Below are 26,852 nucleotides of genomic sequence, written 5' to 3' on the forward strand. Positions count from 1 at the left end.
CCAGTGTGGACTCTTCCCTGACAGCAGGAGCAGGATAGGGACAGGGGCACACGTGTCAGTGTGACACGCCTAAGAGTTCAAACCTGTTACTCTACCGGAAGGAGGTCCAGGGTGATTCAAAGTCAGCCCAGATGACGGGGTCAGTCAATGGCCGAGCCAGCAGAACGTGGGGCTGCCTCCAGGGCCAGGGCCCCTCGTCACCCTGTGGTAGAGGCGTGTGCCGGGGCAGGGGTGACTGAGCAGGGCGGGGCTTGGAGAGAACCTCCTCGGGAGACCCAGTACAGTGTCCCTCTAAGGGAAGGAGCTGTTGGATCAACAGCTTCTCTCGGGTCTCTTCCCCACTCTTGCTCTCTGGGATGAAGCTCTGCCTTCAATACACAACTCAAGATGCCCCAAGAGACTAGAGGAGACCCTTCCTGACCTGGTCACAGTTAAATGAGCACATCGGAGGTTCTGTACAAGGCTGCAAGCACACCTCCTCCCTGCAGACTTCCTGGATGCCCATCTCCCTGTCATGACACCCGGCCTTCCTTCTCTGCCCAGACTTCCCAAAGTCTCCTCCGACAGGCGGAGTCCCTCCTTTGCTAACCGCCATCCTGAAACATCGCCTAGAGCTGTGCGTGAGAAATGAGTCACCACCAGATCAAACTGCAGTGACAGCTACCCGCGTGTCGACCTGAAAGAAGCATCTATGGACGTGCCTGGAAACAATCACACTAAAGCCGCCTGCAAGGCCTCCTCCTGGGTCACAACCTAAAAGACATCACCTGCGCCTTAGTTTTCAAAGAAGTGTGGGCCTTGGTTTAGGAAACCTTGTTCCGAGGAAGCTGCCTGGTCTGGGGTGGGAAAAAGGCGGGGGCGTGGTCTGCAGAGATGCACGTCCACATCTGCAGGGTATGAGCTGAAATTCACACCCTCCGGGAGCCACTGCTGCGGGGCCCGGGGTGCTTTGGAAACATGGAAACCTCGAGCAGGCTGGTGGGCAGAGGAGGCCCTCGCGCTTCTCGCCTTGTGGGGACAAAGCATGTGCACCGCCTCACACGTCCCGGGAAAACGGAAGTTCCAGTCCCGGAAACCTTTCGAGACATGAGACGCTGCATCACCGGGACAGCGGGTGGAGCGGGTGGGGTCAGTTGGCGTACTGGGCATAGAAAGCCACCTTGACCCTCTCGATCTGATGGCACAGCTTGATGGCGGGCCCCAGCTTCAGCTCCATGCACTCCTGCACTGTGGGGAGGGTCAGCAACAGGAGCGCCTGGCCGTCGATATCCTGCCAGGAGACAAAGCCGGGTTAGAGCCCAGGAGGGACAAGGTGCACGGGGGTAGGGGGTGGGGAACACGTGAGCCACGGCGGGCTTCATGCCAGGCCCAGGGCATGGGGGCGGCTCTCGTTCCCTCTGAGCCTGCAGAGAGCGGGCCGAGACGGCGACTTGGCTTGATGGCTGCCTGATCTCGTGGCTAATGAAATCTTTCTGCTAAGATAACATTGGCTGCTGTGAAATTCACCAGCCTGGGCTGGAGGGGATGAAGAGCTGGACTGGGCTCTCCCTAAGCCCATCACCTCTTGCTGGTAAGCCCCAGGCCCCCAGATCCATCCTTCCTGGGCTTTGGTGTCCTCCCTCTGCTCTGCTGTGACTACCTAAGCCCTGGAAAGGGCTCTCCAGGAACAAGAGAAACGTTCTCTCTTCCCTGCCAAGCCCTGACAGCTTACCATCAGAAGGGGTGAGAAGATGCCACAGCACGATCTTCCACAGAGGAGAACACATGTACTTGGACATGTGTGTGTGTACACGTGCACACCCCCCCCCGCATTTACAACCTGTGTCACCCAGAATGAGGGGTCTGAGGTCTACTCCCTGTGCTATCTTACTTAGCCCTTCTGCATCCATACCCAGGGGTCCCCACGATGGGGATATTCACTCAATCACCGTGAAACTGCATTCACTGTAGAAAGAAAGGGCACCAAGGCTCAGCCCAAGGCTTTACGATCACCCCAGTGGGCTCTGCCTCTCACCAGCTTGCTTCCTGTAAGAATCGGGTTTATTTATCTAGACATCGTTTGACTGGGTTACTGAGTGTCAAGGCAACCCCTCTTCCTGTTCACCCAGGCTTCATGTTCTGGAGGAAATAAACGAGGGCCCAAGAGCCTACAGGCCTGAGGTAACGATAAAGGTCGTGGTGGAACAGGTGCAGACCCTGAAGTCGGCACACGCACCAGGCTCTCTGCCACGCAGAGAAGCAGCGCCCCAGGGCTGCCGTGAGCCACAGAGATGCAGCAGCCACACCATCGACGCAGGCACGTATCTCAGAGACCACGGGTCGGTGAGTTTCACATAGGCAGCCTTTTTTCTCAAACTAACGGTTTATTTAGCTGTCTTGAAAGCAACTAAAGCAAAAAAAAACCAAAATGGGTCTAACTGTTAGCCTTGCCTTCAAAGACTACTGTTAAGGATAAACAACATTTATCATTTATTTGATCGGTTTTGAAAGCCACCTTGATGCACCTTTATCCCCTAAGACGTATGGAAGCAATAAAGAACTTAAAAAGCAGCAATGCAAATGCCATTTATTATTGTTAAATTATGGACAAGCACCGGCTGTGATGTGTGCGACTGTAAGCCACGTCTCAACCAAGACTCAAACTTGACCTCGTCAAACCACGAAGTGAGCAGAGCGGCCTTGAGTATGCCCTGAAAGTAGGAGACAAGCTCATAAGACTGTCAATGAATTTCTGATGCTATATCTTTTTTCCCTTTACATGTGCCTTTACACGTTCTTTTACATTCTTTTCACATGCTACCTATAAGACCACGGAGCAAATAATGGTACCCCGTGGCCTGGGGCCTGTTAGCTGAGTCCACTTTCAGAGCCAAATCCACATATATTCTATCGAAACTAGACTTGGAGAGTGCAGGCCTGCAACACTGGCTGATCTAATTAAGATCACATAGCTAGTGAGCGACAGCGGTGGAACTACAATCATGGTTTTCTGAAATTAAACTTTTGGGGGAAAATTGTAGCTTAGCTCTTCACATCTGTACCAGGTTGTGATGGCTATCCTTGGACACACAGATTAATTACAATTGAAAATCAGTCCTAAAATATTTGTGTAACTCTCCACAGTTTCAGTGAAGGTGGCTGCCATATGCATGCACCACATTGAGTGGAGGATGTCACTGATTTAATCACTCAGTGGGCATTTATTGAGCACCTACTAGGTGCCAGGCACTCTGAAGGCCTCTGGGTGCATCACACTGAACAAAACAAAGACTCCTGCCCTGGAGATGCCAGGAATCTTAAGGGAGGTAGACAAATAAGCAGATCCCTATGATATAGGGAACTTAATGTATGGACGTAGTGCCACGGGCCCCATCAGGCCAGGCTACAGAGCCGATCTTACAGGAGTCAAGGAAGGCTTCAGAGATTAGACGATGAGGTACTCAGACCTAGGGGACCAGTGGGAAGTATTAAGGTGAGGATGGACTCAGGGAACACAAGTGGTTCGTCAGTGCATGGAATTCCAGGGGCGCGGGGAGACACTGAAGGCAGAATTGAGATGGGCCCAGACAGGAACTGGGGACTTATTCTGGAGATGTGTGATAAGTAGTCACTGAAGGACGTTAAGCAGATAAGTGACTTTATCAGGTGTGTCTGCAACCTAATATTGGCCACAGGGTATGAATTAGGCGGTAGGGTGGGGAAGGGATGAGAGGCTGAAGGCAAGGACCTTTATTAGGAGGTGGCAAACTGAGTCCGCTGAGAGAGCGCGTTGGCCAGAACTCGGATGCTTCCCGTCGGATGCATTAAAGTTTACTGTAAAGCAGATAAACCAACCACAGACCGGGGGGGAAAAAGCCTGCTATATAAACAACTGACAAAGGATGGCAGCAGTAACCAGAATACAGAAGGAGCTACTACAAATCAGTAAAAAGAAGATAAACTTTTTTTTTAAATTAGGCAAAAACCATGAGTAGGTATTTCACAGATGAAACAAAAATGGTGAAAAATTTAAGAAAAGATGCTTAACCTTATCAGGAATCAGGGAAGTGCAAATTAAGCCCACACGACAATATAATTCTATACCCACAAAAGTTAAGAAGTCTGACAATATTAAGTGTTGACACAGAAGCCTCTACATGACGAGTAGAAAGGTACGTTCATATGCTAGTCTGGGAAACATTTTGGAAATCAAACAAGAGCACAATAAACACAAAAATTCAGAGTAGTATTAACTGCCAGTGGAAATAAAGGGGAGGGTGAGAGGGGGGCTGGCCTTGGTACATGCAGCCACGTTGCAAAGTTCCTGATTCTTCCTTGGGTTAGTGGCTTTCATGCGTGTCCCTTTTATTAATAGGCCCCATATGTACAAACAGTACATATACTCTTCTGTATGCACAAACTAGTTCTCAATAAAAGCATTTCAGTGCATCTACATCTCTGATGTGAATCGGTATCTCTCACTGGTTTTCTTTCTGAAGTCAAAGTTTCTACACTTTCCTGACACACCACAGCCAAGGAAAGAGAAGGAATGCCCTCCTAAATTCATGGATCTTAATTTTGGGGGAGGTGTTATAAGCCTTTTAAGGCTGTTTTCATGTCTTTGCCAAATATTTATTAAATTATTCATATGTCAGACCCCAAAGGAGATACAAAATGAGTGAGACTTGGCTTCCTCCTTCTGCACCGGGGAGCAGAAACACCTGCGCAAGTAGCTACCAACAGCAAGTTGGGAAAGATACCCAGAGCCAGAGATGGGCCCTGGGACACTCGCCCCGGCTGGGGGAGCCAGGGTGGTCTCAAGTTTGATTGACTGCCTTGCAATAAGGCAAATCAATGTGGGCATGGGTTTTTGTTTTCCCCTGCTCTATCCTCAGCACCTAGAAAAATGCCTGCCGGGCATATAATAGGTGCTCAGTAAACATTTGCTGAATAAATAAATGGGAAGAATTGGCCTCGGTAAACTTAAAAGTCAACAGAAGGGTAAAAGAAAAGGGTAAAAGATGGAGAAAAGGAGGTGAGGAGCAAGACAGGGCTGGGGATTAAGAGCCCCCAAATAGCCAATACTTTGAAATAGCTATAAACGTAATATAACCTTTAAACATTGTGAATCACTAGTTGTACACCTGCCACTTATACAATATTGTGCATCAACCGTACCTCAATAATTTTTTTTTTTTTTTTTAAATAAAGGAGAGGGTAAGAGAGAATCTGGAAGGTGAACAGAAGTGGAGGAGAAAGACTAGGGTATTCTTGGGCTACCTTAGTCTGTTCCGGCTGCTATAAAAGAACACCATGGGATGGGATGGTAGCTTATAAACAACCAACATGGATTTCTCACAGTTCTGGAGGCTGCAATTCTAAGATCAAGTAGATTCAGTGGGGTGTCTGGTGAGCACCTGCTTCCAGGTTCACAGACATTTCGCTGTGTCCTCACAGCAGGGAGGAAGCTGTCTGAGGTCTCTTTTTTTTTTTTTTTTTGGAGGTACGTGGGCCTCTCACTGCTGCGGCCTCTCCCGCTGTGGCGAACAGGCTCCGGATGCGCAGGCCCAGCGGCCACGGCCCACGGGCCCAGCCGCTCCGCGGCACGAACCTGCGTCCCCCGCATCAGCAGGCAGACTCCCAACCACTGCACCACCAGGGAAGCCCTGAGGTCTCTTTTTTAAGGACACTGATCCCATCGTGAGGGCCTCACCCTCATGACCTCCCAAAAGACTCACCTCCAAATACCATCACACTGGGGGTTAGGATTTCTACATTTGGGTTTTGGGGGAGACATAGACATTCAGTCTATAGCACAGACACCACAAGCAATGTCATGAGGCTCCTGCAGGGAGAGCTGTGCTGTCTGTCGGGTGAGCTGGAATGTACCAGAATGCACCCCCCATAATGCTTCCTGCGAGGTGCCTCAAGCAGGCTGACAGGGACCAAGGGTAGCTCCTTTAAGTCAAGTCCTCAGCTCCCGAGGACTCCCTACTCTCTTATGGGAAGAAATGAGGACGATGACAGTGAACTGACTGAGCTGCATATAGCCTCAAAATAAAAACTCACATCCAGTGGTGAGGGGGTCCTCCAAATCCCCAAATAGAAACTTGAAGATGGCCCTTCAGTTTGTCTTTTCCAGGGCAGAGAGTGGGAGTAAACGCAGTGTTTATGGAGCTTTGAGGACCATGGATTCCTTCCCATACGGCCCAAGTGCTGACCCTGGGGGATCCACAGCGCCTTAAATCAACCACGAAGACACGCCGGTTTACATACGCACAGTCTGATCCACTTCCATAAATGACTCCCCGAACTCTGACCTCCTGCCTGTTGGGACAAATGTGCTTGGTCCCGCGGTCCTATAATTGACTGTGCAGTCAGCACCAGGGGCTGCTGCTATCAAATTCCAAGCTCATCGGAAGAGTGACACGACTTCGAGAAACACAAGATGCGTTTCCAAGTGTGTGGCGCAGCGTTCAGAAGCGCACAACGGACACGCAAGGATTCCCAAAATGATGAGGTGTTGTAAAATATGCCTGAGATAAAGTGGGGCCTCAAGATTATGTGCTAAAACTGCCAAATTACTTTTACAAAGTTGGATAAAGAATCTGGGCTCTTTCCCAGAACACCTTTTGGGAAAACATGTTGTTTGGACAGGTAGCATGACTGACTATCGGCCACGCGGACCACGGCCCTGCTCTCCAACCTCGCAGCTAGCAGCTGCTCCAGGGACCTCAGCTGTAAGCCCACCTCCCTCACCTTCCTGAAAAGACCCCTCGTGTGTGCTCTGGCTCAGCTGACCCGGCCTCACTCCCGCAGTCGGCATCACCTTCTACGGCCCGATTCTAGGCTATATCTTCCCAGATTTCTCTGCCTACAGCTGCATCCTCTCCTGCACCGAGGATGACACTGTTTCAGTCTCTTATGTGCTGCTGCCAGCTGCTGATGTGTCTGTTGTCCCCAGTCGATCGGAAGCATTTAGAATTGCAAGCATCTTACCCACCTTTGTCTTCAGGCAGCTTTTAAAAGACTGCCTTGCACATAGATTATCTGTAAATTCTTGTTGAGATGAGGAGAGATCTTACACATTATCGGCTAACAGGAAATCAAGGGCTTTCTCAATGATTCACCTCCTCCGACTTGGAGAAACCTGAGCATCAGAAGGTCGTGACCTCCATTCCACGCCCACAGTGCCCAGCACCACGCCAGCACACATGTAGGTGCTCGGATGACGGCTGATCCTTGGAAGAGCGATGGGAGATTTAGAAATGGCATTTAAGGCAAGGAGAACACAGGCTGGGGCATCTGTGAGCTTCCTCAAATTTCCTAGAACTGGGGTTCCCGGCATGGAGAACTAACCTGCCCTTTATTGCAATGGATGTATTTCAGCCCTCTGTCTTGGAAACTCTGGATGAGAATGCTAAAATGGATACAGCTCAGGGGTACTCAGCATTTTTACAAAGGCAGAGAGGTATTTGTCTGTCAGATGCCAGGCTGGCAATCTAAAAATGTGATTTAACTAGAAATAAGAATGGTGTATTTAAAGGGAGAGTTAAACAAAATTAGCAAGAAAATTCCACCTGCTGATTGCATCATTAGGTTTTTTTTTTTTTAATCTATAAAGGTGTGCAAGTTATAGAAGGACCAGCAAACTGTAGTTTGAGTTCTGTAGAATTATCTTAGCAAATGAGTTGTGAGAAATAATGCACTAAATTCCAGCTACTGGAGTGAAGTCATGCAAGTCACCACTGTAAGGAGTGAAAAACTGAGGGGGCGGGGGGACCCCCCCCCTTATAATCCCTCTCATCGTAGCTTTTGTTTTGGTTCCAAAGAAGTTATTTTTTTCATTGATCATGTAGTTACAGACCTCACAGTTGATTTAATTTTTAGAAATATGCTCCCATATAATTCAGAATGGCTGGCAAATCACTTGTTCTGTTAAATACAGAATTACCATAAATGGACTACTCATTTTTAAGAAATGAAATAAGATAAAATACAGAACTTATACTTAGTACATGGGAAAATCACACTTATTTTGATACAGAGGTCAGTTTAGGAGTTGGTGGTTCCTTAGAGGGGATATTCAGGGCTTACAGAAGTAGAAAGAGGAGGGAATTAGTCTAAATGTGGATTACACCTGAAGCATCCTGGAATTTCTTCATTAAAAGTAAACCACTAGGGCTTCCCTGGTGGCGCAGTGGTTGAGAGTCCGCCTGCCGATGCAGGGGACACGGGTTTGTGCCCCAGCCCGGGAAGATCCCACATGCCGCAGAGCAGCTGGGCCCGTGAGCCGTGGCCGCTGAGCCTGCGCACCGCAACGGAAGAGGCCACAGCAGTGAGAAGCCTGTGCTCCGTGAAAAAAAAAAAAGGAAACCACTAATTTGGGTAGTTTGCTTATTGCATGGCTCTGATTCACAAAAGGTGAATGAATAGGCGAAATTTTATTTAAGACTTTCCTGCTTTTTATAGACGTGTGGAGTTTCCCTGTATAATGTACATATTTGCAACATGAAATTATAGAGTATAGATTTTTTAAGCAGTTACTATAACATTTCAGAGTTAAAAAGCATATATTCTGGTAATGGGAAGTTTATAATTTTTGTAAATGCTCCATGATTACGGTAGTCTCTGAATTTATGACTCAGAATCCAGGGAATGAAGGCACGTAGCTGTGACTCCACGCGCTGTGATTTCTCTCACATGCTGGTGGATAAACCCCCAACTCCTCCTCATTCATCTAAAAACTCATATGACGCCTGGAGTGACCCACTGGAGGCCCCATCAAACCAGAGCTGTGGCGTTTGGAGTCAAAGGTGATAGAACAAATTAGTAATTAAAGGTCTGGTTGAACAAAATACACGCTCAGGTGCCCACGGACTTCAGGTAGCCCCGCCGGGAACAGCCTTTTACTGTGACAGATGAAACGGTCTAACATAGAACTTTAAATAGAAATAAGGCTATAATCAATTAAATTCTACCTATTTTTCTCTCTTATGAGAGAAATAAGTAGGTATGTAAGGCCAAGCTTTTAGGTGATGTGAGCAGATGTCCCTCGTTGATCCTAGAAGTGGCCGAGTGTCGGGAATGTTTCCTTCTTAGATGCCTTGGCTTGGGAAGGCACGAAACTTCCCGAGATGTTGTTATAAACAGGAATTAAAATCCAATTAAGGATGATTCAGTATAAGTATTTTAGCCTTTTTCACAAATCAGCTTTGTCTTCACCTTCTTGCTTATTACCAGGTATTTATGAAAGGAATCAACACTGAGCTTGTCTGCCCCTCACAGCAAAAACAGCCTCTGTTCTTTGTCCCACGAGAGGCCCAACTGGAAAGCATTTGTCAGTTCAAAGTGGCATGTGAGTCTCAAAACAAGCCCTTGGACTAACACAGACCGATACCTTCTGTATCTGCCGCGTGGATATTGCAAGGTATGTACCGGACACTCAGTGGGTGCAGAATGAATGAACATAGGACCGGCTGGAACACGTGTTAAATCTGTGTCATCAGCACTCATCCCGTATACAAATGCGACGCTGTTTTCGACGTGCTGCTAGTAATAAATACCAGACCGGAAAAATGCTGCATCGGGCCATATGCTTTAAGCAGGATTTCAACCTTCTGCTTCGTTCTTGTTTTCAAGACCAAGATGCAGTTTCTCAACAAGCCCCAAATCATGTGAGCCCTCACGTTTCTCACAATTCTTTCTTTCCTGTTTGTGTGTTTAAATGAAGGGACATGCTCATTACCACGTTCTTTAAGGACAAGGAACCTTTTTCTTTTTGTCTGCTTTTAAGTGTCGCCCAGAGAGGAAGTGCAGCTTGTCAGACAGCGAGGAGGTGGCCTGGCCTTCCAGCCACCATTCACTCGTTCGGTGCACTTACTGGGTGTCTACAGAAGACGCTAATGGTCCATAGTGGAAACCTTGGGAACACTGAGAACTCCCCTTTCCTGGGAGGAGCTGGGAACCACATTAATTTGCTTTTTACAATTCATTACTGCATTTTGGTGGCCTTGGGAGAAAATCTGAGAAGTTCACTGGGTACAGGGGAAATCAGAGGCCTTTCTTGTTTTCTTGATGATTTAATGCTTGAATTACCCTCTTTCTAGACTATTGGTTTGTATAATCTAAAAAAAAGCTAGATGGACATGTATTTAATTTATGACATGGAAAACAGTACTTTAGTGAAAAGCAAGGTTGTGAAAGATACACTGTGAAACAATGCAAGAAATGTCAACAAATTGAGCAAACATGGTAGAGCACGTGACAGGCTTCCACTTGAACCTTCTATGTGAGGCCAGTGAGAAGTATGCAAGGTGGATTATATTTAGAGTGGGGATTGATTTTCATACTAACTTAAGGGAAAATATAGATTAAAAACCCTCCTTCCTTATGGCATATCATTTCATCTGCTAGATTGAAAACTTTTAAGGTATAAATTATATCAATAGTTCTCCCATTTATCCATAATTTACCGTAGTACCTAACATACCATAGGCTTTAAAATAATTTACAAAGAAAGAAGTGAAGGAAGTAAGAAAACCGTGACAAAAGCAGCATTAAATAAAGCGCAATGGCCCAAGGACTTCTGCCTCTGGGAAGATCAAGAAGACTTCTCCCTCTTTCTCTCGAGAAGTAAAAGCCCTGAATGTTATAAATAAGACAAACATAAGAAGACTCTGGAAGGTGGAGAAAAGAAGGCAGACCAGCCAGGGACAGTGGGACTCCAGATCTGACACGGTAGCCAGTCCTTTGAGCTTTTGTTTTTTGGCCTCCTATGTCTTTAGTGTTACACAAGCTGGCAGCCCAGAAATGCCAACGGGCACAAACGAAAAGAGGGCCAACGGAAGCCTGTTCTCTCTACTGGAAAGGGGGAGCTGGGGAGACAAAAGCCTTTCAGACGACAACTGCTCCACCACGGGACAACGCGCACCCCACCCGCCAGCCAAGGCAGAGCTGGGAGCCCTGACCTCCAGCCAGGCCAGGCTGCATAAGACCTAGCCCTCACCAAGGGGCATCCGAGGACCCCTAGTAGAGGCCGGAGCTGCGGTCTCCACTGCACGGCAAAGAGACCCCACGGAGCTGCAGGTGGGACCGCACGTGGAGCCCGGGTGCCCTGCTCCCCTGCCCCCAGGGACGAGGAAGCCCCCCACCCCCTGCGGAGGCCAAGCCCCAGGAAGCCAGCTGACACAGAAGACCCGGAGGCTCAGAACCAGAAGAACTGCTGTGCAGCGGAACCCCGTACCTGCTCCTGAAATATTTTGGCCAGGGGGGCACAGTCCGTCAGCTTGATGAACCTCACCACGTCTGTCACCGACCACTCCAAGGGGTTGCTCTCCAGGACCAGCCTCTCCTCCTCCTCTTGCTTCACCGCCTGCAGAGGGAAGGGAAGCAGGAGACTGTTTTCTCACCTCCCGGGTGGCGGGACCCTCTCTGAACCCTGAGGGCTGGAGCCGGGCTTTCTGGACCACTCGCGGCCTCCTCACGAGGCACCTGGACAGGTGCAGAGGCGGCCGGTATCCAGGGATGCTCTTAGCAACTCGTCTGGGTTATGACTTTGCTCCAAAGACTTGTGTATCTTTAGAGGTTAAAAAAAAAGGCACAGTGACGGCCGCTGTTGACCCCCAAGTTCAGGAGCTCTGGGGCTGAGTGCGGGATCTCTGGTCGAGGAGGAGACAGGGCAGGAGCTGGTGTAGGCGCGCGAGGCCGCTATGCCCCCATTTACATGTGTGAAGCTGGTGCCAGCGACCTTCCAGCTGATCGTGTAACACGTGGGCTCAGGGGAGACCAGATACCCCGACTACACACTTTATAGCATCACAAGGTCTCCTGAGGAGGGAAAGCCTAGTGTTTAATGAGACCCTGAGGACTTATTCTGTCTGTTCTCCTGATCCCTGTGGTTTTAAAACCTTCCGGAAAAAGAGGTGCTATTACTTCTCCCAGAGCCCCATCCTGAGGTTCACCGTCCTGCTCCGTGGGGTGTGGAATCACCAAGCTTTCTGCCCCTGATTTAGCAACACAGCCAGAGCAGCTGCTGGTGTTTAACTTAAACAGGGGTCCCCCAAGTGAGGTCCCGTGCTGCCCCACTGGGGGCACCAGACGGGCCAGCTGAAGTGGCCTGAGCTTTACCTCCGCTGCTTCCTGGCTGGAGGCCGGGCCCCTGGGGGCCCCCTCGGCGCTGGGGGTGGCCCGGGCCCTCCGGCCCCTCCGCGTCCTCTCCACGGGCGCCCGGCGCTCGGGCTCCGAGCCGCTTCTCAGGGTCACGGCCCTCCGGGGCCGGGTGGAGGGCACCTCGGCCGAGGATGTGTCCGTCTGGTCATCACGGAGCTCGGAGCCGGTCTCCTCACTCCCGGTGTCATCGTCCAGGGCATCCGCATCCTCCTCTTCACTTTCCTAGGAGGACGGAAGATGCACTGAGGCAGTGGGGAAGGGGGCCTCCGGGAAGGTGGGGGAGGGGGCCCGCAACTCCACCCCAGGTGCCGGTGCCACCCTCCCACTGAGATTTGTCCAAGGAGGCCTCGGAAGATGGATCCCATGGTCCCACCCCGGGTCCCACCTGCAGCCCCTTCCCAGCCGAGACGCTGCAATGTTAAGTCTGCGTTCGACAAATAAGGAGGGGGTTCTGGCAGCTCACGATTCTCACCATTTAGCATCAGACTTCAACCTGGCCTCGATTGTGAAGCCAGGGCGGCGCTTCCCGATCGAATGTGGGAAGCTTCCGAGCAGAACATACCTCTCCGGAGCCTGCGGCAAAGCCCACGGTAGAGGACCTCCGTTTCTTTTGCACAAAAATGGATTTTCGTCGTTTCCTGCGTCTGGCCGGTTTAGGGTGTCCGCTTTCAGCACTGCTTTCTCCAATCGGGGGCTTAATGATCTTCTTCCTCTTCCCATAATAATAAGCTACAGGGAGAGAGATGATGAGATTACAAACTTCATTAAGAGGTTATACCCATGGGCATGCATGGATGGGGAGGATAGAGACAGGAGTAAGGCAGAGGGAGGAGAGAAGGAAAACTAAAAGGAGAGGGAGGGGGAAAGTGAGAGAGAGATCATTCCTTCATTTGAGACCATCAAAACTTCACATCCCGGGGCTTCCCTGGTGGCGCAGTGGTTGAGAGTCTGCCTGCCGATGCGGGGGACGCGGGTTCGTGCCCCGGTCCGGGAGGATCCCACGTGCCGCGGAGCGGCTGTGCCTGTGAGCCACGGCCGCTGGGCCTGCGCGTCCGGAGCCTGTGCTCCGCGACAGGAGAGGCCACAACAGTGAGAGGCCCGCATAGCGCCAAAAAAACCCCAAAAAACTTCACATCCCATTTACACCTCAGGAAACAGTTCTGAGAAAACAGCTCCACAGGGGGGAAACCTGTCCCCAGTGCCCTCATGTTTACAAGCTGTTACAGACAGAACAGTGTCACCTGCCGCCTTCACAACCCCTCACAAATTCAAATGTAGAAGCCCTAACCCCCAATGTGACTGCATCTGGAGGTGGGCCTTTAGGGAGGTGATTACAGTTAATGAGGTCATAAGGGTGAGGCCCTGACCCAACAGGACCGATATCCTGACAAGACGAGGAAGAGACACCAGGGATGCACAGAGGGAGGACCCTGTGGGGACACAGTGAGGAGGCGGCCGACTGCAAGGCAAGGAGAGAGGCCCCAGGAGAAACCAGCCCTGCTGACACCTCGATCTGGACTTGCAGCCTCCAAAACTGGGAGGAATGAATGTCTGTTGTTTAAGCCCCACAGTCTGTGGGACTTTGCTGTGGCGGCCAGAGCAGACTGAGACAGAAGGTGAGCCAAACAAGCTTAGAGTTGTTTCAGGAGTTTCTCTCTGCTCCCCTTCCTTGCCCCAAACACTGCACACAGTGGTGGCAACCACTGCCACTGGAGATGCTCTGACAGCTGCCCCCGAGTCTGAAGCTTGAAGAATGAACAAACACAGTGAACACCTACTGGAGGGCCCTGGTCACGAAGGATTTCCCCATCCCTCGACCTGACCAAGACCAACCGGCAAACACACAGCCCAAATTAATGGGGCACCTTCTGTCTTTTCAAACAGTGTTCCTTCCCTACTACGTAACTATACACTTTATTCTTTTCTCTCAGTGGAGACTTTCATTACTTCTGAATTCAATAACAGAGTTATACGTCTGTATTACCTCCTAGAGCAATAGTTAGAAAATTATTTACCAACTTTCAATAATGATTGATATATTTTATCATTTGAATGTATAATCAACTAACTAAAACCTAATATGGGTCCAGTTTTCAATTATGATCAACACTGAGATGCTTCCTCATTAGCCAAAGCCTCAACTGTTCCATATGGAACTCCCATTATTCCAGAAAAGAACCAGATGCACCAAAGGAAACTTTATCCGTGGCTGGAGGCATACAAAGGAAAATACCAAATGCACGGCTCCTGGATGACGGCGGCTGTTTCCCACCCTGCGGTGAAGCACGTGTCCACACATCCCCACACCACAGTACCTGAGAGGAAAGTCACTCAGCCTCCACACCTCAAATTCCTTATATGCAAAATGACCGACTAGTGTAGGTTTCTTTCAGGACTAAAGCTGTCTACTTCCAGTACCTTCCACTTGAATTTGGTCTGTAAAGACGGCACTTATAAAACTGTCAAGAAACGCCATGGGGTTCTTGGGTGTGAACAAACACTTATCCATTAGTGTCTGACACCTAGAGAGAACCACAAAGCAGCTCATCCTGGAGTGTGGTCGCAGCAGAGCTGGAGACATCCCCATCCCTTCCTTATTCTAGGAGAGAAACAAGTATCTACTAAGTAAACCTTAAAGAATTCTCTCGTAGCAATTCCTAGGAAAAACTATGCAAAAGGTGTTGAAACAAAAACAAACAAATAAACAAACAAACAAAAAAACAGCCCACCAACTACATGGTCTGCGGGTAGGCCCACAGACCAACGTTCCTTTCAGATTTGCACTTACTGTATTTGGTTTTGGTGTGAATGGAGCAGTTCTCCGGGCAGTTTTCAGAAACCAGCACAGGACTGAACAAATTTGGACAGCATTCGAGCTTGGCACAAACACGGCGGCAGAAATCCGCTACTTGGTCAGATGTTCGGACGATCTTGGCCACGGCCCTGTATGTTTTGCCTCTATACCTAGAAACAAAGAAGAAAAAGTGATGGAGAGACCACACACTTACTCAGATCTATTTTGTACAGTAGATTCCAAAGCGGCCCATTCACTTTCTAAAAACAAAGCAGGTTGTGTGTGGTTTCTCTGTCATTTGTTTTCGTTGTTCCTTATGAGTTCACAAAAATATTTTTAAGAAATGCCCAGCGCCATGGGCAATGTATGTGGTGACCAGGCTAAAACAGGATTCCAAAATAAAGATTCCCAGTTGGCATATTCTCACCGGGGTCTACGTAATTGAACACCCCTCCAGGATGCTTCTGGAATCTAGATAGTGTCACTCGTTGCTCATGACCTTTGAGAAATAAAACCTTTCTCCTCCCCAAGAAAAACCACATGAAGTCACCAACGAGAAACTAGAGACCAGATCTTCTGGAAATCAGGTTGGATGGACTCCTGTTTTAAAAATAAGTACTACAGCCCTCATCCAAATGCCTATTTAATAATGATGTAAACCATGCTGGCTGAAAAGGTGAGCTCTTCGAAATAGTTTGAGTCACCTTTCAATACAGTTTTTAAAACTATCGTTGGTATAAAATAATGATAAACTTCTCAGTTGGCAACAGATCATATGTCTTTATTTACTTCGCATCTCATTAAACTGAAGAGTCCGCTGAAAGGAGAATACATCAAGATAGCTGGGCCTATTAAACTATGTCCTTGATGTGCAGCCTAATTTTCCAGTTGAAATCCTGAACGATAATTTATTTTCCAGGAAAACTGCACGTAGTGGGAGCTCTGGCTGAGAGCGCTTGTGTTAATTTTTGGAAAACGACGCAAAATCGAGAGAGAAAGAACCACCAGGGAAGGCTGACCTTGTCCGTTGCCCCACCAGCCGTGTCAACCTGCTCCTTTACACAGTTGTACGCAGATCTTCCTTGACTTCCGATGGGGGTTACATCCCAATAAACCCACCTTATGTTGAAAATATCGTAAGTCGGAAATGCATGTAATGCACCCAACCTACCGAACGTCAGAGCTTCGCCTGGCCTACCTTATTAACCTATGGCTGGGCGCCATCATCCAACACAAAGCTTATATCATAATAAAGTGCTGACTATCTCGTGTAATTTACTGAATAGAGGAAGTGAAAAACAGAATGGCTGTCTGGGTCCAGAAGGGTTGTTAAGAGTACCTGCTGTCCACCCTCCTGACTGCAGGGCTGACTGGGAGCACACTTTGAAACAGTACAGGAAGGCAGCACGATGGAGGGACCAGGAAGGATTGCCTCCCTGCTGTGAACGTGGGGACCCACTCAGAGTCTCAGAGTGCAAAGACTATTTTAAGAGGAAGATGTTTACGATTCAACAGATGCAGAAAGCAGCTTTCTTGGAGTTTCCATTATCTGACTAAAGGCAGAAATTTCTGAGCAATGAGGATCGCCATAAATCCCCTCTTTGGGGGTCGCTTCTCATCCTAGGGATAAACCTACCATAAATCCCCTCTTGGAGGAGTTTCATGGCCTTGAAGAAGACAGAAAGGCCACTCCTGCCTGCATAAACAAACTATTCCAAACTTTCTTATCTCCCAGTTTTTCTCCTAAAAACCCACTTGTCTTTCCCAAAGAAACCTATTTGTTCTTCCCCAGAAGCCTTTTCTCCCCACTCCCTTCCCCGCAACTAAGTTAGGGATGACTTAGGTATAAGCTCCAAACCCTAACTGTCCCTTTGAGTTATACATCATAGAGCACTTCTGTGTGTACATCTATTGCACCAGGAAAGAAATGGTCTTTTTTTTTTTTTTTTTTCTGTCTTTTGTCAATTTAGTTTGCAGGCTCCCAGGTACTGAACCTGAGAGGGTAGATGAAGGGGTTTTCCCCCTGACATCAATAAGGAAGTGTGGGTAGCCTTCCAATAATTTCCTATCAGCCAAAGTAGGGATTTATGTCCGCATGTGAGTGCACGTGGCAGGGTGGAGACAGACAGATGAAGATGGACAAACAAGAGTTCTGGGGAAAACGGTCTCTTCTCTTTCAGTTAAAGAGTTGAGAAAAATCAAAATGGATGTTGAGTCAAAAAGAAATACAAAGTGAAAACACCAACACTGATCCAAGCAGAATGACTTCAATTTGGCCTAAGTTCTATCATTCATCTTTCAAAATGACCCATAGCAGGACCTTTTTAAAAAATCTGGTGATGCAAGATTTACTTGTGACAGGACTATGATGACAGTGGAGAATAAGGCTCCTGTCTGTCAAGGTGAATTCACATCCTCAAATATTTAAGGAAGAATTAAAAGGGGAAAAAAAGATGGTAACTGCAGAAATAAGGATGCGCGGCACACAGTGAGAAAAATCGCTCTTCTCATTAGCAATAAATAGTAAGAGATGGCCCCGACTTCCTTCAAAACAAAGCTTTTACTTCACTGGTCACAGATTCTTAATCTACAACTAGGGTCAGTGCAACACTAGTTTTCAGTCTTAAGGTACTCACCCTCAGAAATTTCTCGCTTCCTTCTTGATTCCTGTATTTCAAGTCATGGGAACTCTGTGTGATAACTGGGGTGGGCGTTTATTTTATGAAAGACAACCTCTAATTCAGAACCTCCTAAACTGGTCTGTGTGTGACCCAGAAATGCCACGCCCATAACCTGATGAATTTATTACACGCTGAAATTCAGTCTTCTCTTCAGAAACGGGTTCACCCTCTTGCTTAACGTAATGTTTACAGCATACATTTTCACGAGAGCAAATTTCACAAATCTGAGCAAAGTAAAAATTAACATATGAACCAACAAAATCTTTCTTCAGTGAAAAGTCTCTCAGTTTGGGAATCCTTTTTCACATAAATCTCCTTGATAGTCAAATATTACATCTTACTGTTCATAAGGCATGGGCATGAATAAATGCCCCCCAAAAGGTAAAATAAATGAAAACACACACAAAATTGTCATTGCTTATGAAAAAAGAAACCAAAATATCATTTCCATAGAGCTGAACGTGACTCACCTAAAAGTAAAGATTTGACTTTATCTCGTTGCTTCTGCCTAAGTGATAATGAAATCTAGTTCACTCAAAATTACATCAGGATATTTCCACTTTAAATATTCTGCATTTACCTCTACTTGGCTTTTATAAAGGCTGTCACAAAAGCCATTCAAACAAGAGTCAACAATTTTTCCCCCTCAGGAAGATTCTATGACATGTTGGGAAACACATGTAAATGTCTCTAAAAGCATAGGACTGGATTTTTTTTTAATCCCCCTAAGGTATAGCCAGGTATAGCCTAAATTCCTCCTCCCCAAATTCTAAATAATGTAGGTCAATTTAGTAACTTCAATCCATCGGAAAGAAACAATGTTCTCTTCCAGAGCTGCTGAAGTGAACTACACTAGCATCCCCTTTTCCTTTAGCACAAGCTATTCCTGGTTCTGCCTTGCAGTCCATGTTGAAGACTCATCATATGATAGGCTTCTTACACACTGTTCAAACATTTCGATAATTTGTTCTAGCATAAAAGGTATGGTTGTTGGCTAAACAGGCAAAATCATTGGGGCCAACTGTAGATGACAGTGTTCGTTTTTCGTCTATTTACAGATCAACCCTTGTCAATGTCACCCCTATCCTCTCAACTAAATGGGTCTTTTCAGAAGAGGAAAAAACCAATCAGAACTCCCAGATGCTAAGTGACAGCGTTCCCAAAGCTCTACAGAGAAGAATCTCATGGCCTTTCTTACTGAGAACACTCTCTGTGGTTTTATAATTCAAGGACCACAACCAAGACAACTGAATGCCTTAAATGCATGTCTCCGCCCTCACTGAGTTAATTTATTCACGAAAGAAAGCATCTTAGCCTTTCAGCAAAATGGGAAGAAGTCAACTCTCTCTCCTCCCTTTTGCACCAATGAAAACATCAAAGTTATCAAGATCTAAAACGTTGTCATTTTACATCAGAAGGAAAGAGGTGACTCAACATGTAGTATTATAAGGGATATTCCCGCTGACTGTAAATCTGTCATTGTTAGCAGCTGCTTTAAGATGCTACTGTGATCCAGACACTTGAAATCCAGTTCAGACACACATTTTCTCATTATAAGTTGCTGTGTAAGATTCTGCTAAGGAACGCGCTGTCATGTTTGATATGATAGGTAATACGTTGCCTTTACGATACAGCAGGGCTGGGTCGTGCTGTGTCTGTTTTGATTGTATCAGGCTGGTTTCATAAAAGCTCTGATCAACTTGGCAATGGGAAAATGAGTGACAACAGTGCAAAATGAACTCTCCCTGTCACTCTGGGAATCCGGAGTGAGTTTCTGGCTAGCTTAGGGAGCAGGGGAGATTTTAATGGAATTTAAGGTCGTTGTACTTTTACTATTTCCATATCCTTGGGTGTATTTTGGATGTACTGAATTTTACAGAAACATTTTAAAACAAGACGTAAGAAGGGTTTCTCTCTATAAATACTTGCCCGGGTTTCCTGCCACCACTACCAGTATGAATCGACGTTATAACAAAGTATTCTACTGTGTCTGATGACCTCCAGCTTATATAAAGTAGAAAAATACAGAATGTTAGATTGGAAAAATAACATGTTTTATTTTTTTCTGGGCTACAGGTGAAGCTCAATTAAATATTTCTTGGGAAAGAAGGGAAGGGTGAGGTATGGTGTCACCCTTCATTGACACGACACCTTCCAACAAACCAAAACTCTCCTTATTTACATGTATTCCCTTTAACTTTTGTGGTTTAGTGGAGTATCATTAGACCATACATGACTTTTGCTGAATCTAAAATTATAGAGATGCTCAGAAAAGACACAGGAAAGGCTGAGTGGATAACTCACCATGAATGCGAGTAACTGTGAATTTGTCCACGTCTGTACTCAGTTCTGGTGTGAGTTAACCATGGAGGAAAATACCACTGGTCATATAAGTTATTTAATATTCCTTAATTTTCACTACAAATAGGACAGGCACTTTCCCTAAAGGAGGGCTTAGGTATGCTCTAGCCATTGAAAAGTAGTTCACTGTTTAAACAGCATCATTTTCCAAATGTTACAGCTAAGTGATACCTTTTGACACCATTATACAGGAAGTGGACCGATGAAGATCTATTCCATTTGAAAAGAATTAAGTGGATATTAAAAGCCCTCTCAAACCACCCAAACTATTATTAAACGTAAAGTTATCTTGAGACATGGGTCTTTTTCTATCTGTCTCCTAAACAACTGAGTTCTCACAAAGCAAGCCAGGGGGTGTTCCCAATTTCAGAGACCAAGAAACTTAAAGCAAAGCAAACATTACCTTTCCAATTAGCCTGTTTCCAAATAAAATAAGTGACCAACTACATGTCCAGCCACAGCCTATTAACCAAAACCAAAGAGAGGTATTGGTTCTTCCTATTTTTTTAAAACTGTCAAGTCGCAGAGTAAGGAACATTGTATCTGGTATAAACTCTATAGAATGTACCTGGCATAAACTCTATAGTATCAGATATTAAGATCTGTTAACGAAAAACATATAATAATGATAAGAGAAATCCTCTCTTTATATAAACGTTTCCCTTTGGATCAAACAACCCATCAGTACATTTTTATTCTGAATATTTAACACAATAAACTCTGTGTGTGGTGCACAGAACTGCAGAACAACAAGCCTTCTGTTGGTTTCCACTTCTCTGGGCCATGTGAAAAAGAGGAAGGACAAGTTTCAAACTGGCAGGCGAAGAATGCTGAGAACCCTGGTTTTCCAGAATCGAAAACACTTACTTGGCCTTCAGTGTCTCCTCCTGAAAATTCCAGCGTGGGTCTTCCACCAGCTGTAACTCCCGTAATACCCTTCCAGGTTTGTAAGCTGCATTGATGATCATGCTAAGAACCTGTTGGGAAAAAGGAATCGCCGTGAACGTCCACTGCATCCATTTCTGCTCAAACGAGAATGCTTTAGAAACCGCGCCGCTGATACTTCAGAGCTGTCTGCCCGGCACCTCCCGTCAGCAATGGGCTGCGACGGAGTCAGAGAGGATGTTTTGCAGCTTGGCACTGACGCGCTCGCCATCAAGGGGATAGAAAGGGTGTGAAATCCGACGCCTCTGCCTGGGAGAGTGTGAACCGCTGGCCAGAGGGGATGGCTGGTTCTCACTAATGTTCCTGGTTGCAGAAAAACTGAACCATTTTCTCCAAAGAGCCATGGATCATCCTTCAACTGGATTCCTCTTCAGTAGTATCGGTTACTAAGAATTCCATTTTATCCTTAAAAATATATTTCAAAAGGAATCACTAAGATGGACATGGGAGGTTTGTTCCAACGCTTCTGGATAAGCTTCAGATACTTGTACGGAGGGCTAAGAAATTACTTGAAACTCACCTGACGCTGACCCAATTTATGGACATTTAACATCAGGACATTTCTCAGAGACGTGTTTCGAAAGGAAGCCTGAGTGTCTAAACACCATCTGACAGCTTCCTCAAGCCACCCCTTCACTCCCAAGTCCCAAGTGCGAGAAAATGAACACGTGGTCAGAACCACTTCAACAGTCCTGGAGGGACCAGACATCTCCCTTCTAAAGCCTCAACTTCACGCTCTGAGGCACTCGTTTCCCATAAGCAAATCCTCATTAGCAATGAACATTTATGAGTTCTGGCATGCTCGTGAGCTGTTGTTATTTGGATAGAGAGCTCAAAAAAATGTGAAGATGCAATGCGGCACATAAAGGAACACTGAGACCTCGGGGGCTTCATTCCATGAAACGCCCGTTCGCTGAGGACCTGCCCTGTGCCAAGCCCTGGAGCATACAGACAGCACACAGTACCCGCCGTTCCTGAAGCCCCTCCCCGTCCAGAAGAGGAATGAGCCAGGCACTGAGTTCACGTGCCGTGTTTCGGAGCAAAACCCCACTGAGAGAGTGAGAAAAATTCCTTATTGAGTTGGGAGGACACTGGCTACATCGCTGAAGCGCCTACTATTTTGTGAAGGAGACCAGCACAGTGTCAACGGGAAGAAAGATGAAAAGTATGCTGCAGAAAATTTCAAGTCCCAGTTTTCATGTACCTGGTGTGTTCTGGAATGTAACTGGTGTGGTCTGCACCCTGATTTAATTGAGAGAAACAAAGCCTTCTCATAACTGAGGATTCGATCTTGAAATATCCTATACTCTGCAGTCAGCATGGCAACTGTCTTTTTCTTGCCTGGGTGGCATTATGCTATGTTCCCAGGTCCCCGTAAAGCCCCATCAAGAGAACATGTTTCAGCCAAGACGCTAAAAGGCCAGGACACAGCAATACAAGCAGTTAGTTCTACTGTGTTTGTCTTCTCTATTAGAATAATCATCTGACTTTATTATTTACTGTCAGTACAATTTGCAGAAACCGAGTGTAAAAATAAATCCATTTGAAACTGGCTGAAATCGTGCACCAAGTGTTTATCAACAGACAATAAAACTTCAACTGAATCTTTTCATTGTGTTTCGTTGAGAAAGCCCCAGAGCTACATCTTATTTGCTGCACAGAGAAATGCATTTTGTGACTGTGAAAAGAAAATGCCTTCCAGAGCTCGATTCAGAGTGAAACAGGCAGCAATTAAATCGTAAAAGGCATGTGATACTGAATAATTTTCCCCTGGCTTTTCCCAATGTCACATCATTTGTCTCTAAATTCAACAAGCTCTCTATAAAACTTTGGAATTGCGAGCTGAATCATTTATGTACCTGACATCTTAGTGTATGATAGTTACTCCATGAAAATAACTAAGTTGACAGCTGTTATGATGACCCAAGTTAGACTGAATTACTGTACCTTGCGAAACATCAGAATTCAAGTTATTACACTCTGGATCACAAAGGGTAGCTCAGACCCTGCCCCCAATTAACTAACAGGATGTTAGCTGTGAAGCTGATGAACAGTCTTCCCAATAAACTGACATCAAGACTGCTCTGAGTATCTCAAGGAGGAAATTAGCGCTAGAGCAATGCCTCACTGGATTTCCTAGGCTTCATGAAATGTTTATTGGGAACACCCTTCTACACAGAAGTCCCCACAGTATATTATAACAGAGGAGCAATAGCCTTTGTAAAGTTGGACAGACAGGGGATGGGATCCCAGGTCCATCCCTTAGAAGCTAATCAAGCTTAGGCAAGATGCTTGATTGACTTTCCTCATCTGTATAATGGGGGCGCTGCCATTTACCTGGTTCACAATGAAGGGGGTCAGAACTTGTCACCTCAAAATATGCCACTTTGGCATAGGATTAATTTTTCCCTGACACAACTGAGACACAGCAGACTCTGCAGGAACTCTCTGCCCTCCCCCTTTCTGCCTGAAACACTGTGAAAGTGTCCCGCTCCCCGCTCTTGGACCAGGAGGAGAACAACCCTTGTCACTGGAGAAACAAAGACGGCCCAGAGAGGACTCTGCACAAACAAATCTTACTAGGAAAAAAACCCCCTTATCTTCCGTTAGATTCCCACATATACTTAACAGTCCTCGGCGCCCAGACCCCTTTCCCTTTGTCTGCTCACCTCTCCACAATGTACTGTCTTTTATGAAAATGGTCTGTAAAAATCTCAAGCCTAATGGCTTCTTTGGTTTTTAATTTCTTGCAACCCTTTTCTCCTGTTAATCTGTCTTTTGTCAGTTTAGTTTACAGAACCTACCTACTGAACCTAAGAGGGTAGAGGAAAAGATTTTCTCCCCTGTAATAAGGATGTTGTGAGAAATAAAGGAGGTAACAGCTCGGCATATAAAAAATGTTTAAGGTAGCCCTCTTCTTGATATCCAAGCAGTCCTCATCCACCCACAAAACAAACTCTCCCTGAGCCTTCATCTCTCTATTCTCATTGGCCTGTATTTACGTTTCAGTCAAGCACCTTCGCAAAATAACTCTCCTTAGAAGCTCCTGACTCGCTTGCTACTGCCTCTTCTCCAGAACCCAACTTCTCAAAAAAAAAAAAAGCCTATACTTTTAAATTCTTCATCTCCAATTCTCAACCCACCCAAATCTGGCTTCTTCTCCAAGCGGTACACAAAACTGAAGGGCATCGATGACCTAATTCTCAAATCCAAATTGCGCTCCCATCTCTCTGAACCTCCGAGGGCTCCGACGGTGCATTCCACGGCCCCGTCCTGCTGCGCCTCTTGTTCTCCTACTTCTGCTCCATCAGGCGCAAAAGTTTGCTCAGAAAACGGTGAGTGAGTCAGTTACAGGAGAAGAGAGAAGGGTCCTCAGAGGGAGGAAGAGACAAATAGAACAGAGCGTAGGCGGTGTCGGCAGGGCAAGAAGCAAACAGCGCCAAGCGTCTGGTACCCGGGAGCCCCTGAGTGAATGCGTGTCTCCTTCTCTTGCCCCTGCCCTTTCAGGTGCAAGGTCAGCACTCAAAGGATTCCGTAAATCGATGGGATTTTCTTCTGTTCACTTTGTGAAATCACGGAATTCCGTTATTTCCTTTCACGTGCACTATCATGAAAACTTCTCCCCGAACACCGAAAGTAACTAAGATCGTTTCCAGCCTCAACTATATCATAGGATTAAAGTTATAACGATGTTGAAAGTGCAGGAAACCACTTAATAGGAAAATTAGTTCTCTGAGTGTTAAGATTAGAAAACACTTCAGAACGCAAATATAAGCTCCCACAGCTCAGGCTGGGCTAACTTAATGGAAAGAAGACAGGTTCCTGACCTCAAAGGTTTGTCATCTGTTGAATTCTAGTGGCCAGGGCGGGAGATGTCCCTTTAGGGCAAACATTTAGAGAAAGACTGGCCCACAGGGAAACAGGAAGGAGGATATTCTCTCTCTGGCGAAGTCAGAAGACGGATCTGGATGCAAAGGAGCCCCCTTCAACATGTTCACTGTTACAGCAGACCTTTCTGCTCTGCAGTCTGTCGAAGAGCCACAGTTACAATAATTAGCTTTTTATAGAAACTGGGACCATCAAAGGCCCTCATGGGCCTCAAAGATGATTTCTTTCAATTTCAAAATCAGGTGAAATGGAGATAATTTTATGAATGGGTTTTTTAAAATGATAAAAAATTTCTCTTGCCTAACCAGCCATTTCTCCATCAGTAGGGCTTCGCCAGGTGGATGGGATACATAAAGTGTGAGAGGACCAAAATGAGACAAGACTCTGATGTGAGCACCTGTGCTGTCGATACAATTAGAGGCCCGGCAAGTTGCAGAGCAGACAGACAAGCAGAGTTTTCTTTTTGTAACGAGATTTAAATGGAGAATATTAATTAAAACACGTCTCCAAACCCAAAGAAGGAGTTTGGGTTTCAAACGAACTGTAGCAGCTGTGCTTCTTTTCCCAGAGTGAAGTCACATTTATCCTACACCCCCCAGAGGTCCACAGTGTTATCAATGGAGTACGCAGCACTTCTTAAATGCTCACAAAAGTAAACGCCACCAAAAACCGAAAAGAAAGGAAGATGTTCTCGTAAGAGCAAAGAGGAAGCAGCAGGGTCTTTCCTTCTCTGCAGCGCAAACGTAACCTTCTAAGAAGCCAGAGGAAAGCACGAAACAAGCTTGGAAAAAAACACAAGACTTTTCCAAGTTATTTATACCCTTAAACGTAGGTGTTTTCATTCAGTCTCCCGAATAACTGACTGCTCTGGGCACGTCCCCAAAATTAATGCAACTGCTGCATCTAATATGCCCCCAAAATATTACCTAATAATCACTATGCTCATCTCTCCTTCGGTTATTAGTTACAAAAATTGTAATAAGAACAGTAATAATCTGACGTGCTTTCCCAGGTGGACTCTATTGCTTGGGCTGAAACTGCCCTCTACCTTTGTTTCGATTCTTAACGGAAGGCTCACCTCCCCTGGACAACCCACCATCCGGAGAGCAGGCCCTTCAGCCCCCCTCCCCAGGCTCAAAGGCAAGGTCGGGGAGCCCAGTGCTTCCCTGGTAGGCAGCCCCCTTCCCCCGGCACCAAAGTACTCCCTACTTTATCACTTCAATTTGATTAAAAGACCACTCTCCGAAGAAGCCTATATTTTCAGGAATTATCCACTTCCCCCTGGAAGATGAACAGGAGAATCCCATCATACCCTGTACCTTCCTTCAGCTTGGTCACCAGAAACGCAACACTCTTAGAACTCTCCTTCTGTCCAGAATCCCACTCCCATACGGCTCTGCGCTTCCCCCTTGTCTACCCCAATCTCAAGCTCCTCACGGCTTCCCAAACCCACCCACGATGCCCTGAGCTCACGATCCGTCAGCGGCAAAATGCCCTTATACTCTAGACTATTTTCCAGGGTATTCTTTTCCACCTGTGGTTTTCCCTTCTGCTATGGACTGAGTGTGTCCCGCCAAGTTGCTACGTTGAAGCGCTACCCTCCCCCATGTGATGGTACTGGGGGTGGGGCTTTGGATGGTTAAGTTTAGATGAGGTCCTGAGGATGGATCCTCCATGATGGGGTGCCCTTGTAAGCAGAGACCAGAGAGCCTGCCCTCCCTCTCAGATGCGGGGACACAGCAAGAAGGCAGCTGTGTGCAAACCTTAGGAAGGGAGCCTCACCAACCTGCCCTCCTGATGAGAAATCAGGGACTTCATTTTGTTTGTTGCTTTCTTCATAGTAGCTAGAACCATGCCTGGCGATAGGAGGTGCTCAATCAAGACTTTTTTGGAATTTGTTCAACGAATTTCAAGATGGGCACTGATATTGGATCAAATTATTCTGTACATCTAAAACTTAATGATTGATTCACTCCAAGAATTTATCTGGTACCATACGTTCTATGTCAATGGAGGCCCAGGAGGTAGCATTT

At 46.6% G+C, this 26,852-nt stretch overlaps 1 protein-coding gene across 1 annotated transcript in view; it reads right to left on the minus strand.

The window, feature by feature from the left end:
• Positions 1-6: 6 nt before the first annotated feature.
• SFMBT2 (Scm like with four mbt domains 2) overlaps positions 7-26,852 on the minus strand; it is a 205,718-nt gene continuing 178,872 nt past the window's right edge. The window contains exons 16-21 of the mRNA XM_024732290.1: positions 20,854-20,963; positions 14,939-15,114; positions 12,713-12,879; positions 12,109-12,372; positions 11,225-11,353; positions 7-1,270 (exon numbers count right to left, since the gene is read on the minus strand). Coding sequence (XP_024588058.1) covers positions 1,130-1,270; positions 11,225-11,353; positions 12,109-12,372; positions 12,713-12,879; positions 14,939-15,114; positions 20,854-20,963 — 987 coding nt within the window. The 3' untranslated portion in view covers positions 7-1,129. The remainder of the gene's footprint in view (positions 1,271-11,224; positions 11,354-12,108; positions 12,373-12,712; positions 12,880-14,938; positions 15,115-20,853; positions 20,964-26,852) is intronic.

The sequence above is a fragment of the Neophocaena asiaeorientalis genome, unplaced genomic scaffold, assembly GCF_003031525.2.
Source record: "Neophocaena asiaeorientalis asiaeorientalis breed wild unplaced genomic scaffold, Neophocaena_asiaeorientalis_V1.1 scaffold176, whole genome shotgun sequence".
NCBI classification, from domain to species: Eukaryota; Metazoa; Chordata; class Mammalia; order Artiodactyla; family Phocoenidae; genus Neophocaena; species Neophocaena asiaeorientalis.